Source organism: Passer domesticus, chromosome 14 (genome assembly GCF_036417665.1).
Source record: "Passer domesticus isolate bPasDom1 chromosome 14, bPasDom1.hap1, whole genome shotgun sequence".
NCBI classification, from domain to species: domain Eukaryota; kingdom Metazoa; phylum Chordata; class Aves; order Passeriformes; family Passeridae; genus Passer; species Passer domesticus.
In genome coordinates this window covers 14,651,657-14,668,388 of record NC_087487.1, presented here as the reverse complement: position 1 = coordinate 14,668,388, position 16,732 = coordinate 14,651,657, and the positions used below count along the sequence as shown (strand labels likewise).

At 47.1% G+C, this 16,732-nt stretch overlaps 1 protein-coding gene across 10 annotated transcripts in view; it reads right to left on the bottom strand.

Annotated features, from left to right (window-relative positions):
* Nucleotides 1-541: 541 nt before the first annotated feature.
* The window catches only part of CHD2 (chromodomain helicase DNA binding protein 2), a 90,265-nt gene continuing 74,074 nt past the window's right edge, over nt 542-16,732 (bottom strand). For all 10 annotated transcript variants that reach the window (XM_064388525.1, XM_064388527.1, XM_064388523.1 and 7 more), the window contains 14 exons: nt 16,127-16,302; nt 14,649-14,690; nt 13,552-13,691; nt 12,681-12,819; nt 12,397-12,547; nt 11,013-11,135; nt 10,560-10,688; nt 9,673-9,813; nt 8,436-8,570; nt 7,164-7,342; nt 6,508-6,607; nt 5,847-6,063; nt 4,782-5,031; nt 542-4,028 (listed from right to left, as the gene is read on the bottom strand). In XM_064388525.1, coding sequence (XP_064244595.1) covers nt 3,695-4,028; nt 4,782-5,031; nt 5,847-6,063; nt 6,508-6,607; nt 7,164-7,342; nt 8,436-8,570; nt 9,673-9,813; nt 10,560-10,688; nt 11,013-11,135; nt 12,397-12,547; nt 12,681-12,819; nt 13,552-13,691; nt 14,649-14,690; nt 16,127-16,302 — 2,256 coding nt within the window. In that variant the 3' untranslated portion in view covers nt 542-3,694. The remainder of the gene's footprint in view (nt 4,029-4,781; nt 5,032-5,846; nt 6,064-6,507; nt 6,608-7,163; nt 7,343-8,435; nt 8,571-9,672; nt 9,814-10,559; nt 10,689-11,012; nt 11,136-12,396; nt 12,548-12,680; nt 12,820-13,551; nt 13,692-14,648; nt 14,691-16,126; nt 16,303-16,732) is intronic.

Below are 16,732 nucleotides of genomic sequence, written 5' to 3'. Positions count from 1 at the left end.
TGAGCTTTTATAACTTGGGAGAAATGGCTCCAATCCCTGCTCTGTGTGGGCCCCAGTGTGAGCAGTGGAGGGTAAAGACCAAACTAAAGCAGCCACTGCATCACATCCCACCTGGGGAGAGGCAAATCCTGCCCAGGGGGGGCTGGGGACAGAGAGGAAAACTCACTGAGGCAGCAGCACTTCTCCTAGAGAAAAGGGAATTCTCCCCAGAAAAGGTAAAAAAAAAAATTTACACATCCTCAGAGATCCATAAAATGTGGAGAGGGGATAAACACATAATCATCAGTATCATCCCAGTGAAATCCTGGTGGATCTGGGTTAGAGAATGTACAGCTCCTTCTGATCAGGTGGAAATTCCCATCTGAAGAAGCTTCCAAGTCTCTATCACCACAAACTGTGAAACTATGTAAAAACAGCCAAGCAGAACCTGCTTATTCCTGCACAGTGAAAATATCCATGGTGGCTTGCCTGTGGCTGGCAGGAAAGGGCTCTGTCATCCCAAACCTGCCACGGGACCCCCAGAGACACCACGCTGGGGCCCTTCTGAAAATCTCAGTAACACTTTTTAATATACAAGAATCAAAAGTACAGCAGTTTTACAATGTAGGAAAATTTCATACATACTATATAAACAACATATTTACATCAGAAATCACTAGGACAGTGGCATTTCTTTCACAAATATAAATTAATATTAATTACTGTTTTTAGTCAACAAGTTTAAAAGTCCGTATTTTTACAGTAAGAGTCCTTCTCTCCCCAGAGGGGAGGCAGAGGTGGGGAGGAAACGGGTGAAAGCAGAAAAATATTTTTGTGTGGATCACAAACCATTCACACAAGGACTTCAGCACTCGGTTCCGTGTCCATTTTGCTTGGGACCACATCACCTGTCCCCACAGCAAGTTTTGGTCTGCAGGATTTCCACCACGTGAACTCATAACTTTACACCATTTCCAAAGAGGTCAGGCTAAAAAACTCTTTTTTTTTTTAATTGAACCCCAGCAAGTTACTGCTTTTTTCTGCCAAGAGGCTGGAGGGAATCCCAGAGCTGGTTAGGAAGGAAGAGCTGTACCAGTGCTGACACAAACACCACAGGGAAGGTTATGGCTGTGGATGTGTCCCCTCTGATCCCACTCACGTCCCCGTGACTGTGTTGGGTTATGGTCCCTATGCTGAGGGGACATAAAATGCAGAAATGTGTGTGTGTGTGTGTGTGTGTGTGTGTGTGCTCAGGGAAGACTTTCTCCCAAATCTCCTTCTCCAGCTTCACTAAAGCCAAACCCAGCAAAGACTCACCCATCATGAGTGGACATGATGTGATTCAGCGTCAGGCTGAAGTGACAGTGGGGACAGCTCTCCAGTGGATATAGGTAAAGCCTTTGCTGTTGCACAAGAAGGAAATCCCAACCAACCTCGTGCCTGGAACCTGGGATAAGCAGAAACCCCCACATCTGGACAGAGAAAATGCCTCCTGCTGGGATCCAAAGTTTTCCTGCACCAGCCCTCACACTGGTTGCCAGTATTGCCTTTGCTACACGAGTATGGCACAAACTTCCCACCGTGACAGCACCGTGACAAAAACAGCAATTCTCTTTGCCCCTCCCAGGCTGTCTCCATTTTCACATTAAAAGCTAATACCTCTGAAAAGAAAGGACCTCTTTGTTGAATATCACAGCCTGCAATCACAGCTTAGTGGGAAACACCACGGAAACGTGCTCTCTCCACACCTCCCACCCCTCGGAGGGGGACTGTGGAAGACTCGCCTTCACCTCACCCTGCACAGGTAAACACAAGTGTAACACTTGGTCAGGGCAGCAAGTGCCCCTAAGGAAACAAAACTGCCCTGAATTCGGTGGAAATCTTGCAACATAAAAGCAAAAGGGGAACAAAACACTTCCCGTGTGTCCCCTTAGAGCAGCGGGATGGGGAGGAGTGATGGCAGCAGATTTCCAGGGATATACTGCATGGAGGAGTATTAGTGTCAGTTTGCATGTGCCTTCCAAGGCACTGGCTGGAGTCAGGAAGCCAGCCCTGAACACCCTCAGTCTTTTGGGGAAGGGACATCACAGCTTATTAGAGTCAAATACTGGCATCTTAACAGGAGGCCCAGCTTCTGTGCCCTGCCAAACAGGAGGCTGGAACTGCCTGGTCTTTAATACTGAGCTCAGGGTGGTGATGCAGCCCCAGACACCACGCTCAGGGCAGCCTTTGTGGTCTCCAGGGAACTCCAACCTGAAAATAATCACCCAAGGTGCTTCTGGCCAGCAGGACGTGCACAACCAACCCCTCTCACCACACCAAGTGTCCAGGCTGGACACTGGTTTGCATCAAATACTGTGGTTTGAATACTTGGAGTGTTTGCCCTGAAGTCCACTGAGCTGAGCTGCACATTCCTCTTTTCCCTCTGCCATGCTGGGCTCTAAGACATTTGCTCCAAGGATTTTTACAGATCAGTCCTGAATTCCTCATTCTGTCCCTGCTCACTGAGGTGCTAAGTCCTCAGGTTCATTTCCAATTTAGACAAAAAAAGGTCTACAAGTGCAGGTACTTTTAGCAATTCAGAATCACTGCTGACTGCTGGAAAGGTGGCAGGAAGGTGACCATTCCCTGAACAGTGACCACTCCACTGGATTCCTACTTCACTTTGTTCTACCATCCCCTATCCTTCAGTTACAGTACAGGTCTGTGATCACTGCTTTGTGAAGCAAAGAGAGAAGTGATTTGCCCAAAGACCAGAGACTTTAGTGGCAGGAAGATTAGGAGTTCCAGTATCCCCAGAGCCATCTTTTGATCTTGCACCTCCCAGCCACCATCCGTTAGTCCCTGGACCACCCAAGCCAGAAGAGAAGAGTTTTGTTATGAATTCCTGAGCCCTGTACACTGGGAAATACTGTTCTCACATCAATTTCTTTCCTGATGGTTAGAAGTTAACTAAGCCTTTGCTAAGGATGTTGGCCCTTTTTCCCAGCTCCCACTTTACCCGCAGAGTCAAGATTTGCCAGTCCCAGCTCTGGAGATGGGAGGAAGATCCCCCCACCTCTTCTGTTGCAGGGGACACAACAGCAATCAAAGCAGAGCCAGTTTTTTGAAATGGATAAAGACATGAAAATGATAACAGGGCCAGGAAAGTGATGGATTGTCACCAGCTCCAGCTCCTTTGGAGTCATTCTGCAGGGACATGAAGTCCCTCTTTCAACCAAGTTTGGCTGCTGAGGGACTTTCCTGTCCCTCCTTGAACATATCCTCCCATTGCCCCATGCTGGTGACACACAAATCCCAGCCCAACCAGTTTATCCCCAACCCCAAAGCAGCATCTGTCATGTAACATCAAGTCAGAGCAGGCACACAGCCTTCTGCACCATCCTAAGCAGCATCAATCTGCCTTCTCCTTCTGAGGAAACACTGGCTGGAGAAAACTCCCTTGGGTCCATTGGACTGAGGAAAACAAAATCAAAACAAGAAACGAGGCAGCAAGGCTGGTTCCATGACAGAACAGTTCAATGGTAAAAAAGGGGAAAGGAGATGGGAATCTAAACCAGAATCAAGAACTAGGGAAAATCTTCCTCCACCCACTCCCCCAGGATCCTCCTTGACCCAGCCAGATGATAGCAGCATGTTCAGAGTTTCTCGTTGCTGGCCTGGAGAAAGCAGCCACCCCAGAATTCCAGACGCGCGCCTCGCCCTCTCAGTCGCTTTACGCTTTCCGAATGTTCCAGTTATAATCTGGATTGTTTTTCTGTTCCAATGACCTATCCAGAGGTGACCTGTGATCAAGAGGTGACTTGGAATCGTGGGGGGATTTCTGAGAGGGCGGCGAGCGAGGGTCCGACACAGCAGGGTGGGATGGAGGGAGGGGCTGTTTGTAATCCCCCAGTTTGTCTGTGTGGAAGGACCGGTAGTGGTCCGAAGGTCCTTGGCCATGGTAGCCCATGGGTGGCCTGTGGTCAGACATCCGCCGGAAATCCTGCTGGTGGTAGTTCTGAGGCCTGAAGTCATCGGACCGTCGACGTTTGGAATCGTGGTGGTGCCTGTGCAGAGAAAAATGGATGGAGATCAGCTCCCCAAGCCCGCTGAGGTGAGGGCAATGTCTTAGGCTGGAAATGGGTGTGTGTATTCTATTCCTATCTGTGGAGCAGTTACCTTCTGTTAATTGAGCAGTTTTTCTTTATCTCTTCCACAACCCACCCTCCCTCTGGGGAGATATCTTCTGTTAATGGCCAGTGAGTGTCACTGCATGACTGATAAAATTACATCATCCCATTGGGAGATGCTCCACCCAGGGGGAGGAGCCAATAATTCCTACCTGGACATAATCAGAGATTTGGAACACCACAGGCAGCCTTTCCCACTGGATTCCCAGAGGAGCAGCCCTTTCCCACTGGATTCCCAGAGGAAGACCAGGCTCATCTACACTACCACTGAAGGTACTACTACCTTCCTTCAGAGGAAGACTACACCCTTCTCTAGGATCTCTGCTCCAACAGAACCACACCTGTCACTGCAGGAGGACTGCAGCCACCATTTAATGGGACTGCCACCAACACCCTGGTGACAGGTTGTATTCTGACTCTGCCACTGTTGTTTTGTATCACTGCATAATTTATTTTATTTTTAAAATGTTCTTCCTTAATAAAGAACTGTTACTCCTATTCCCGTATCTTTGCCTGAGCGCCCCTTAATTTCGAAATGTTAACAATTCAGAGGGAGGGGGTTTACATTTTCCATTTTGGGGAGGCTCCTGCCTCCCTTAGTCGCTCCAAACCACGCAGGCCATGGCTCACCTGTCGTAGTAGTCGCGGTGGCCCCTGTGGTCTCGGTCGCTGTTGTACTGCTCGTAGGGCCTCTTGCGGGACAGGTTGTTTGGTCTGTAGTTCCCGGAGCTGCGGTGGGGCTCCCCCCGCGAGCGCCGCTCCCCGTAGTGGTGGTCCTTGTACCAGTGCTGCTCGTACTGGTGGTGCCGCTCCCCGCCCCACATCTGGTTGCTGTTGCCGCCGTAGTTGAACTTTCGATCCCTCTGCCAGTCTCCTCGGTCTGCCACGAGCAAAGAGCGCCTCTGAGTCTCTTTAGTGCTTTGGTTTAAGCCCATCTGCTTCCCTGAATTCTCCAAGAAATAATAGCTATTGATGCCCCATTAACCTTCTCCTCCCTAAACTATGTGTGCCCAATTTTATTCTTTGAATTTTGTTGCCACATTTCTCTTCACAGAGAAAAGCAAGGCACAATTCTTCCCAAGAATATTTCTGAGATTCACACTCTCTGAACATTTTCTCTGAACATTTTCTTTCAGAGAAAGAAAACACAATTCTTATCTCGTTTGCTGTGCCTGTGTTGTGCCAAACTAGAATACAATATAAAACTGTATTTTCACCCAAAGTGAAGATGTTTTGTTCCCTTGGCCTATCAGGGCCAAGAATGTGTGTGTGTCGGGACTGTCTACTGACAGTCATGAAAGAATCACAAAATGAATGCAAAGTACTGTGCAGTTGTGGGCAGAGTAAATACTTAAGATTCAATTTAGGTGAAATGTATATAATATAGTATAATAAAGTAATTAATTAGCCTTCAGATAAACTAGAATCCTCCTCATCATTCTCTCCCCTTCCTCAGGGGTTCCCCGTGCAGTAATAGAATTTCTTTACTGTCATCCTTGCAAATCTTCCTCTGTCCCATTCTCACATTCTTTTCCTCACTACATCACCATGTTTCCTAGCCCAGCAATAAGTACAGTGGTATTGTATGTTCTATCCCATCCCCTTTAAACCTGAGCAGCCACAAGTCCCAGAAGGATTTGTGTCCAGGAGCATTAGGTCACAAGGGAAAGTTTCTCCTGGCCTGCCGGCGCTCACCTGTGTTGCTGAAATGTCTCTTGTTTGGATGGCCGTAGTTGTCCCGGGGGTGCCCGTGCATCTGCTGCTGGGTGTGGGAAGGGGGCATGTGGATCTTCTGGGAATGAGGATTGTGAGGCACGTGGGACTGGGACATCACGGAATCGCGGCTGGAGCCTGAAGGCTCTGGGCGGAACGGCTTCTTCATGCTGGACATGTCCTCCTTCTTCTTCTGCTCCTGCAAGGTGGAACAGAGGGATACAGCTCAGCTGCTCTCCCACCAGAAGAGCAGGACTGTGAGCAATGGCCTTGTCTGCCAGGCTCTGGGTTTTCCTGCCTCTTTGAGGTGAGCCAACTCTGTGCTCAGGTTTAGCACAGTTTGGCAGCTCTGCTTCTACACCCGATCTCTACAGGGCAGCACGCCCAGGCTTTTCACTCCATAGGGCAACTGAACATCACATGCCACACCAAACAATGCTTTTGCTTGGTCAGGACAGCCAGGACAAAGTGACCAGAAATGCCACATGAAAAAGAAGGCAAATGCACTCAGACTGTTTAGGTGTTGAGAAAATCACAGTGCCAACAACAAAGAACACCCACTGTAAGGGGCAGAAAGGATTGGCACTTCCAGTGCAGCAACTTTTAAGGACAGAAATCAAAGGGAAAGCACTTCAGCTCTCACCTCCTCTTCCTGTGATCTTTTCTTATGAGCCATCTTGTAGAGTTTGTGTAGTTTTCTGGCATCAAATTCTGTGAATTTTGACACAAATATCCACAGGTTCCTAGAAGGACATGAATATTTTCTGTTAAGAGCTACAGCAGCAGTTTAACTGCCAACAGCTTCCAAACCAATATCAAATTCATTCTATCCTATCTGGAAAACAGTCTCAGTCAGGACAGGATGATCAGGAGGGCTGGAACCACATCTTCAAAGTAAAATAAAGAGGTTTGCAGTGGTTTATGTGATTTAGCTTTGAAATAAATTTTAATGAAACCAGGACAACTTGAAAAGAAAACATTTGCCTGGGGGACTGGTGATAGAAGATCATCCCTGGAAGTGCTCAAGGTTCAGGCTGAATGGAGCTCTGAGCAACCTGGTCCAGTGAACTGTGTCCCTGCCCATGGCAGGGGGTTGGAACTGGGTGATTTTTAAGGTCCCACCCAACCCAAACCATTCCATGATTCTGTGATTTTGTAGGCTGAGTGGACCAGAAGACACAAGATTTCGCGGGTTAAGTAAGAGGCAAATGGCACATCCATCCACAAAAAAGCCAGCAGCCTCTGACTACCATTTCAAAATATCCTAGACCAGCTAAGGAAAACAAAATGATCCCTCACCTTCTCCACAGCTTGATGTGATCCTGGTCAGTGTAGGCTTTAAGGCACTCAGAGATGCGATCACCGATTTTCAGCAGGCAGTTGCGCGTGTGCTCCAGCTGTTCTTGAACTGTCAGTCCCTTATCAGGCTTATCAAGTTGCTTCAGTGCTTTTTTGACTGGTCTCATCCTTTCCTTGCACTTGAAAGAGCAACAGAGAGGAGAAAGTGATTAATTTGGCAGAAGGCTCTACATCATTGCCCCGTTAATCGAAAAGAAGCTCGTTTAGCTTTATCTGGCCATTAGGCAAGGAGAAATCAGCTATAAAATAGCAAATTGTTAGACAAGCTGCAGACAACAATCAGTAAAAGACAGGAGTCTCCCCACCTCCACTGCCCCTGCCTTTTAGGAGGGAACAATTTGCTTTGCAAGCAGTAACTACACACAGTCTGCCCCTGCACAGATCCCGTGGCAGGCAGGGAAGTGTATCCAAGCCTCCACACACTGAACCAGCCACCCCAGCAGAAACACTGCTCAATTCAATTCTGTGCAATCCCATCTTTGGTCACTCTAATGCTTGCTTTTACCAAAACTAGCAGACATGAAATGAAAGCACCGTGTTTTTCGGCCTGGGCACATCAACACCATGCACAGATAGGAAAACAGACAGGTTTTTTGATTGCCTGCCTGGATCTTTTGTACATCACAGAAGGAAAGTTAAAGAAAAAGACAAAAAACCCCACAGGACCTGCAGCAAATACAGAGATTACATTGAGAGAACTGCTTTTAAGAAGTGGTATTTCAGCCAAGGAGAATCTACCATGACAACTTTTACTAAAAGGCAATTTTTACAACAAGCCTTGTGGGCATGTTTACTTTGAGAGCATTTACACAGCTCTGCACCTCCTACAAGGTCACCCCCAAAACTCTCCTGCATTTCCTTGCCTGAAAGAGCTTCACTGGCTCCTTGGCTTCTACAAGAGAGGCAATATAAGGCTGCTGGGTGTTCTGTAACCCAGGGCTGCCAGCTGAGCAGGGGAAGTCACCAGCTGAAGCACAGAGCCCCTGTGCTTGCTCTGCTGACAGGATACCAGCTGGCAGCACTGGTGGGCAGCTCTTGTCCAGGGTTGTCCTGCCCTGCTCTCAGATCAGCCAGAGGAAACCCCTGTGGGACACTAGGAGGGGGGTCACACCCCAACACCTAAAACACGTCCTTGGATGACATCTGAGCAAACCTTGGCTACCTCACTGGGCTCTCGGCACTGCCCTCCCATTTCCCAAGGAAAATACTCACTATGCTGAATGTTTCTTGGTCCAGATCATCATCCTCGTCTTCTCCAATGGGGATTGGCTCGCTCCCTGCAGTGATGTGGACAGGACCCTGTGATCTCTTCCCTTTACTTCCAGATTTGGCCTCACCACCTTTAGGCTTTACAAGGACAAATTACACACATCACGCCATGAGCCAGAATGGAGGATCCCCAGTGACCCAGCCAGCAACTTCCACACTATTGTTACTGGCAGTTGCTAAACCTGGGCACTGTTCCTACAACTTTCCTCCCAAAATCTCCAACTGTTGAGCTGCAATGGCTCTGTTTAGCTTTATGTCATCCTTGAGGGAGCAGGGAGAAGTCAGAGCCAACAGTTTGGACACGAATATGATATTCACACTCATGGGGAGAAACCAATGTTGAAGACTTGGAAGAGAGGTTAAAATAAAGAGTACCTCTCCATTGCAAAGGACTGAGCTCAGGGTAGTGTCATGTCTACAAGGATCTACAACTTTTTGTGATACCACTAGTTCTCAAATCATGGCCTGTTCATGTACATTTTTACCTATATGACTTACTCGCAATCAACGTCACACCAAAAATCACTGGAAAGCAAACTTTCCCCTACACAGACAACAAAACTTCTTAGTTTGCACTTATGACCTCGTTGTCAAAACACACTGGGCATGTAGTACATACCTGTTCCTTGGACAGGTACTTCAGGTCATTATTATGGAAGCTTTTACCCCCCTTCCAATTTGCACCCAGCCTCAGGGCAGTTGTACCCAAAATTCAAGAGACATTTGAGTCTCCAGCATACCAGTGATGTTGAAACACTCATTCTGTTGAGTCCTGAACAGTGACAATGACAACTTACAGTCTTGATGGTGTGGACACTTGGGTCATTTGGGTGAGTTTAAATTAAAGGGCAATACAGACAAGGACCTCCCAACCCTGTGATAAATCACAGCTAGACAGAACTTTGATCTGACTGCTCCAGGCTCCTTCCTTAGCATCAGCTCTGTGGCCATATCCATGTCACAGGCTGTACTTTAAAGGCAGCCTGACAAAATATCTTCCGTTTTGGTCGCATTCCACAAAGCTTTAGGACACATCGCCTTTTCTACTTTTTATGGCAATTCAGAAGGGCTGAAAAAGGGATACCCCGTCACCCCACAGGGCCCTTAATGAATCCTAAGTCTCACAGTTTGTCCTGCTCAGGGACTTCCCTATCATGCTACTCCTGTAAGTACCACATACCTTCTCTTTCTTGTCTTTTGTCTTCTTTTTCTCTTTATCACTTTCCTTTTCTTTCTTAGAGGATGTCTGTTTTTCCTTGTTCTCTTTGTTCTCTTTCTTCTTCTGTTTCTTTTTCACTGGGCTCTTGTCCAAGCCATCCTCCTAGAACATCAGTCACAGCATAAAGTTGGAGTCCCTCACCTCATGTACATTTTCTTCCATAAAACATCCTTAAAACACAGGCAACTTTTGAGGCCCATCCAAATTTACCCTCACACCTCTTTAAGCAGACATCGAGCCCTGCTCAAGCAGCTGCCATCCCCCCAAAGGTGACAAAAGGGTATGAAAACCAGACCAGCCCCACTCTGTGACAAGCTGGCAAGCTGCAGAGCAGCCTGCTCTCCTGTGCCAGCTGCGCTCCAGAACGATCAGCCCCTGAGGTAGATACTGATCAGCACACGAACAAAAAGCCTCAGACTACAAGCCAAACCACTCAAAGACTGAACGTTTTCTAAGCAACAGCATGACCTTGGTAAACTCCAGCTTCACCACGGGCTGACGTGCCCAAAAGGAGAGGGAAACAATTCTTCTTTCTGTCCTTTATAAGGGCAACGGGCTTTGTCCTGAGACAACCTTTCCCCCGAGTCAATGTGTGGATGTTTGTGGCCATTCTGGGAGGCCCCAAATCCCTTAAAGCACTGAGCTAAAAGAATAGGTGGGAAAGGTCCTTCTTTCACACCAACAGCTGTATGGGTGGTTTTGTGAGTTTGCCAGTCCTGTGGGAATTCACTCTTAGTGCCTCTGACTCCTGGGGACTTTGCTGGGAATGCTTCCCAAGGTGAGGCTGGGCAGTAACAGCACAGCCCAAGGAAACCTGGAAAAGCCACTGTTCACCAAGGCTGACTCACCTTGACTTCACCTTCTTCTGACTGGTTGTCTGAGTGCCGAGGAGAGGAGAGTTCATTCCCATGCTCATCTTTGATTTTGGGAGCCTTGTTCTCTTTCTTCACTCGTGGTTTCCTCTTCTTTAGCTTGCCCTGGTAAAAACATAGAACAAGTCAGGGAAAGTAAATAGCTACAGCAACTTCCTGGGGACATTTCCCATCTCCTGAGCATTGTGCAAACAGCTGCAGGTCCTGAGGCTGGCAGGAAAACTGATGAGCCCAAATCCTTCAGGAAGAGCAGTAATAACCTGCCTCTTATTTATTATCATTTAAATTATAAATATCACAATGCAGTCAGACAATAAGTTCATATTCCTTCATAGAAATTATGTCTGGTGACCAGGAAACACAGGGTGTCTCCTGCTATCAGCCAACCACTCCCCTTGAAACCCTCAGAATCAAGCAGCCACATCTCACCTCTTCCCCATCTTTCATGTTTTCTTTCTTGTCCAGATCTTTTTTCAGCAGTTTCAGTAGATAATCAACTCGGGTCTGGAGCTGTTTTCCCTGAGGTTTCTTATCTGTCTCAACTGGTAGGATCTTTGATAAAGCAGAAAAAAATATATATATACTCATAGGCACAAAGCTTGACAAAATATTTACACATTAGCAGCAGCCCTTCCAGGCCCCGCAAAGGGCAGCAGATGCTGCACCTTCTAGGGCAACAAGAAGGCTCAAACCTTCCTTCCCCCTCTCAGACTGTCCCTGTCTGGCCAAAGGCAAAGCTCCTAGCAAGCAAGCATCCCTCCCCTTGGAATACTGCAGAAGTTAAAGGATCCCAAGCCTTGCAAGCTTGCTAAGTTCTCTTGAAGAAAAGAAGGTCCTTTACAAGCTATATTTGGGACCTCAAGTTGCAAAACTGAGTCCACTCGCCTTGACACCTCAGATTTGTTTGTGACAGCTTGGTCACAGCAGCCCAGTCACTCTGGTAACCTGAGACACTGCTACAGCAGGGGCACAGATGAACAATTTTGAGTGGAAAACAAGGCTGAAAGGTGACACTTTGTGGAGGAAATAGCTCAGCTTGCCAGCTAGGTTTGCTTCATACTTCACTGGAAAATGGGTGGCGTGTTTCAGGCAGCTGTTTCCATTGCAAAATGCCTTTCTGAGCTCCACACATGGAGGGCTCTCAGGCAGAGCCTGATCTTTGCTAAAAGCACCAGCAGGGATGTCAGGGGAATGCTGCACGCTGGCAGCAAAGCTGGTGTGGAGACTCCCAGTGCTCCTCAGCCCTGTGCTGCAGTTTCCACACTCTTTCCACCACACTGACACAAGGGATGGTGGACTATTTTTAACCCAGATCATTTCAACATGGTGCCTGTAAACTGTTCTTGTGGGGATGACTGAGGAACAGAGGAACTAGATGGAGGCTTTCCAGCTGGCTGTGCTGCCATTCCCAGTCCTGTAACCATACCCTCAAAGCTAACACGGACCAGCCTTGACACAAGCAGTGTCAAATCTGTGAAAAATTATTTCCACTGAGAAATTCACACTCAGCTTCTTGTGAGATGCTCAAGGAAACATCAAGTCACAGCCTCTTCCATCCTGTGCATGGAACCACGCATGTCAGCACTGCCATTTTCTGCCTGCATCACTTCAGTGTGGTTCACCTGGTACTGCCCACCAAATGAGACAACTCTGCTTTCCACAGAGCATGCAACATTCCATGAAGGCCAATGTTTTCCTCAATATGGTTTTTGGAGTAGTTACCAACATAAACATCTGTTTCTGGAGTAAATGAGGTGTGTTTGCTATGGGCACTGCAATGCACCCAATGGAAGCAGCAAGCAAAGCAACCTACCTTATCAGACAACTTCAGCTCCGGATCTGTTTTAATTAGCTCCCAGTTTCCATAACCATGCTCGTAAATTCCCACTAACAAGCGAGAATCCTCCTCCACTCCCCAGTCTACATCAAAATGAGCAGCTTTGACACGGCACGTCAGGCGGTACCTAAAGGCATTTCAAACATGAGCTACTTTTAATGCTGGACAAAGCAAATCCACACATCCAGGCTATTCTCTTTCCACTACAAAATCCAAATTCCCTGAGCCTCTTTCTGCATTGCCTACTTAGCCAAACTCACTTCTTCCTTTCCTCTGGGTCCGAGGGAATGGATTTGTGCAGCATTTCAAACTCTTCTTCGTGCTGGATGATGGATTTCACATTGACTTGGACACCAGAAATCTTGATGGTAGGACCTCGTCTCTTTCCAGGTCCTTTCCCTGCTCAGCAATAAAATACAGCAATTAAGAGAACTCTTACAGAAGGAAGTGTTTCTGTAAAATGGCTTCATAGACAGTGATCAAGACCTTGTCTGCAACCTCTTATTTACACATAATGCCGAAAATATAAATTTTCTTCCACTAACTCACTCAGATCTGCAATTTGAACACCTCCCAGTACCATTTTCTTAAAAATACTTCTAAATACGCTGGAGCTGTTGATTCTGCAGTCTTGGTCAGCTGCAACAGGCAGAGACCCAGCAGGAAATCCATCCCTGACTCTGTATGTCCAAACAAACAGCAAAGAACAGCCAGACAGAGAGTGGGTGGTGATTCCAGCTCTGGGAATTGCTAACTGTGGACCCAACTTTACCATAGAGTACACAGCACCAGTTTGATTTCCAGTCTCAGGAGCAGTTGAAATAAGATCTGCTTTGCTTTGTGGCCCAGCATTTAATGAGCTGATCACTTCAGCCTCTGCCCACAAAAACTCATGTCCAGCAGAAAACAACAGACCCAAGTGGTACTGTCCAATCTGAGCAGAAAGCTCAGGGGCTTTCTGTGGGTGAGAGCTGCCTGGTAGAGATGGGGTGGTTTAAATGTGTTCTTGTTCATTGCTTCTAAATCACAATGTGGCCTCCCTGTGAAACCTCCATGGGAATGATTTCCTCACAAGCTCCATGGAACACTCCCAAAACCACCCTAAGAGCAGCACACAACCCCCTTGCCTACCTTCTGCTGGATTTTCCTTCAGCTGCTCCTCATATTCCTGCATTGCTGACACACAGCTGTTGTGGATGAGCTCCCCTAAACGCTTCAGGTCAGCCACAGACTTGTCCACCAGCTCAGCATCCCGGGCAATGCACTCCAGCCTGGGAAAAAAGAGTTTTGTGTGTGACACAGCAGTTCTTCTCTCAATCACTTCCTATTCAATTGTTTCACAGCTCAGTGCTGTACAAATGTGAATGTATAAAACATGCATGAGTTGAGTTCATGCAGGAAATAACCCAGTCTTTGTCTTTTTTTGGTGTAACAGCTGCAGTGCAGATGTAGAAAAACGGATCCAATTCTCTGGATTTTTTAGTACCAAAGCAAAGGTGAAAACTCTATCTTGGGGACAACAGGGACCCTCTGTGACTGTCCAGTATTCCCTCAGGCTTTTCCAGTTCCACATTAACTCCATTTGATGGTCCAAAGCTGCCATCTGCTGTCCCTTTTGCCTGCCTGAAGTCAGGAATATCAAGACTCACAATGCAAGCCTTGTGTTTCATACCAGGAGAGTAGAACCAGCTGAAAAAGCACTGAATTTCTCCTATAATACATTCAGGGAACTCTGCCTCAGCCCTGAGACCTTTCCAGAGCCAGCACAGGGCCAGGACCCTGCAGATCCAGGTTTAAGGATGGTGCCTCTCTTTGTTTCCCTTCAGGAGGGACAGAGCAGGGAGAGATGCTCCAAATTCAGTCCTGAGGCTAACGTGCATAGAGAAGCTTGGCAAGTGCTTTGGGTAGCATTTGTTTTTCTGACAGCTGCTCCCTCTCCTTTCTGGGCAGAGTGGGAATGCCCCAAGGGCAGGACTGTGCCAGCAGGACCCTGCTGTGTCACAGCCTGGCACCACGACTGCTCCAGCTGGTTTTTGGCCAGCACTCATCAGTGCCCATCAACAGAGACACCAGGGAGTGTACAGCAGTGCCTGGGGTCTGATGGCAGGGCAGCAAGGCTTGTGCTGTCTGTGCAGGTTGTGTCAAACACCCAGAGCAATGTGTGCCTGGCTGTGCCCAGAAGCACAATGTGCCTCCATGATTCCCCTCTGGAGCAGGTTGGGACTCACCGTTCAAGAGGCAATCCAAACTTCTTGTAAGCCTTGATAAACCTAAGGAGAAAAAAAACAACAAAAAAAACCCCTAAACTAGCTGTCATAAAAAGTAGGTCCAATATCACAAATGTGTTTGAATATATTAATTACAGCCTGTCACATTATCACCCTTGCATTCCCCACTGATCAGCTCAGCATCCCCCAGCACTGGGAAGCCTCATCCATTAGCCCCCACAAAGAGTTTTGTGACCTTGGCTGAAGAAGAACACAACATTATTATGAATGTTGAGTGTTTGACAGATGAGGGGTAAAAAAAAAAGGAGAGTGGTAACTGTAGGGAAAAAAAAAAATAGAAGAAAGCATTGGCTCACACCATGTTGGTAATTATTAACTTCATTTTTCCAGGAAGAAAAGAAGCATTAAATCAATGTCATTAGTAATTTTAAAGCTCGGGCTGTAAATGTAGCAACCCATGACACAAGAGCCAAATGTGGTTCAATCCATCACAGAGGTTTGCAGATGAGGTTTGCCATTTATTTTCATGTCTTATTTTTATTGTGAAAATCCCTGCTGTGGCTAACACATCTTTAGAGCAAGAGTTGCTGCAATCAAACATTGCCTTGAGCTGGGAGTAGACACAATGGCTACAACTACAGGTTATTTTTAAAATTAATTAATTTTCTGCCTTCTTATTTTCATTTTGTATTCTTTCAGCCCCTTTCTGCTACATCACAATAACATAAATGGCTGTTATATTGCATATTTGAACATGTCCTTCCTGCTCCATGGCTTTAAGATGGTTATGGGGCAGCTATGACAGCCCAAAAACTCTGTTATCTCCTGCTTAAAAATACACCAGCTCAGAGATAGAGAGTTAAGGAAAACTCATAACTCCCTCTCTTCCATCTTTGGCTGAACATCTGGGTAGAGCTGTAAGACAAAGATCTCTGGGAAAGATTCAAATTAGAAGATAGGAGAAGAAAACAATGCTCTGAAATTCAGTCTCCAGCTGACATCAGAGACTGACACACTCTGGATCAACAAGACCAGTGCTCTCATGAGGTCATTTTGCCAGAGCCTGCCTTTCACTGAGAGCTTAAATCAGCAGGATGACTGCCAGAAAAGTGTCAGGAAGACCAGAGCCCCTGGCTTCTCCAGCTCTGCAGCTCATGGCACCTAAGACCTCACATGTTATACAGCATTAGCTCCATCCATTGGCCCACAAAGGGCAGTTACAGCATGGATTAATTTTAGGAAGGTACCAGCTTCACTGTGTCCTAACTAAAGACAATCCAGTCCATTCTGCACTGACCTGAATGTTAAGGTCATCAGCTGGGATCAAACTGAATTATATAAAGGTGCCAGTGAACCAGCTCTGCCTAACCACTGACGTGCTTACAGGTGAACACATCCTGGATTAATCTGGGATTTTCTCCACCTGCATGGGATTTCTATATTTGTCTTCTGAACTGTCTCCTGTGCCCAGCACTGACCTCCTGATTTCAGCATCAGTAAAGCCTTCCACAGTGTCTTTTCTCACACTCCGAGGGCGTCCCCTGCGCTTGGGTCTCTTCTCGTCGTCGGTGTCGTCGGTCTCGCTCTCCGACCCAGACGATCTCTGAAGCCTCCTCTTGGTCTCTGCATCAGACTCACTGTCATTTGTCTGAGCCTGCACGTGCCAGAGAAACAGCAGGACAGTTAAAAACTGCTCATCTAACCAGCTAACAACCTCTTCTGTCCCTCCGTGCACTGGCACTATTTAAAGGACTGTAAACCACTGAGCATCCATTGCTGAAGATGCAGGAGCCCATGTGAGCTGCCCAGAGAGGCTGCACACCCTCTGCAGTTCCCAGCTGGCTGAGGCTGTGGTGGTCATCCTCCTTTTACAGCCACCAGTTTCACAATTGCATTTTGATCTACTAGGAGATGTTAAAATATTGATTTCCATGGGTTTGTGCCACAGTCCCTTAGACTATTTTGAAAACCAGGACACCTCAGAAACCAGTGTGGATTCATCCAATATGAATGATCCTTCTCTGGGTTTTTCATATAAATGTTTTTCCCCAGAGCTCACCCCATACAACAGTTATAACCCCTTA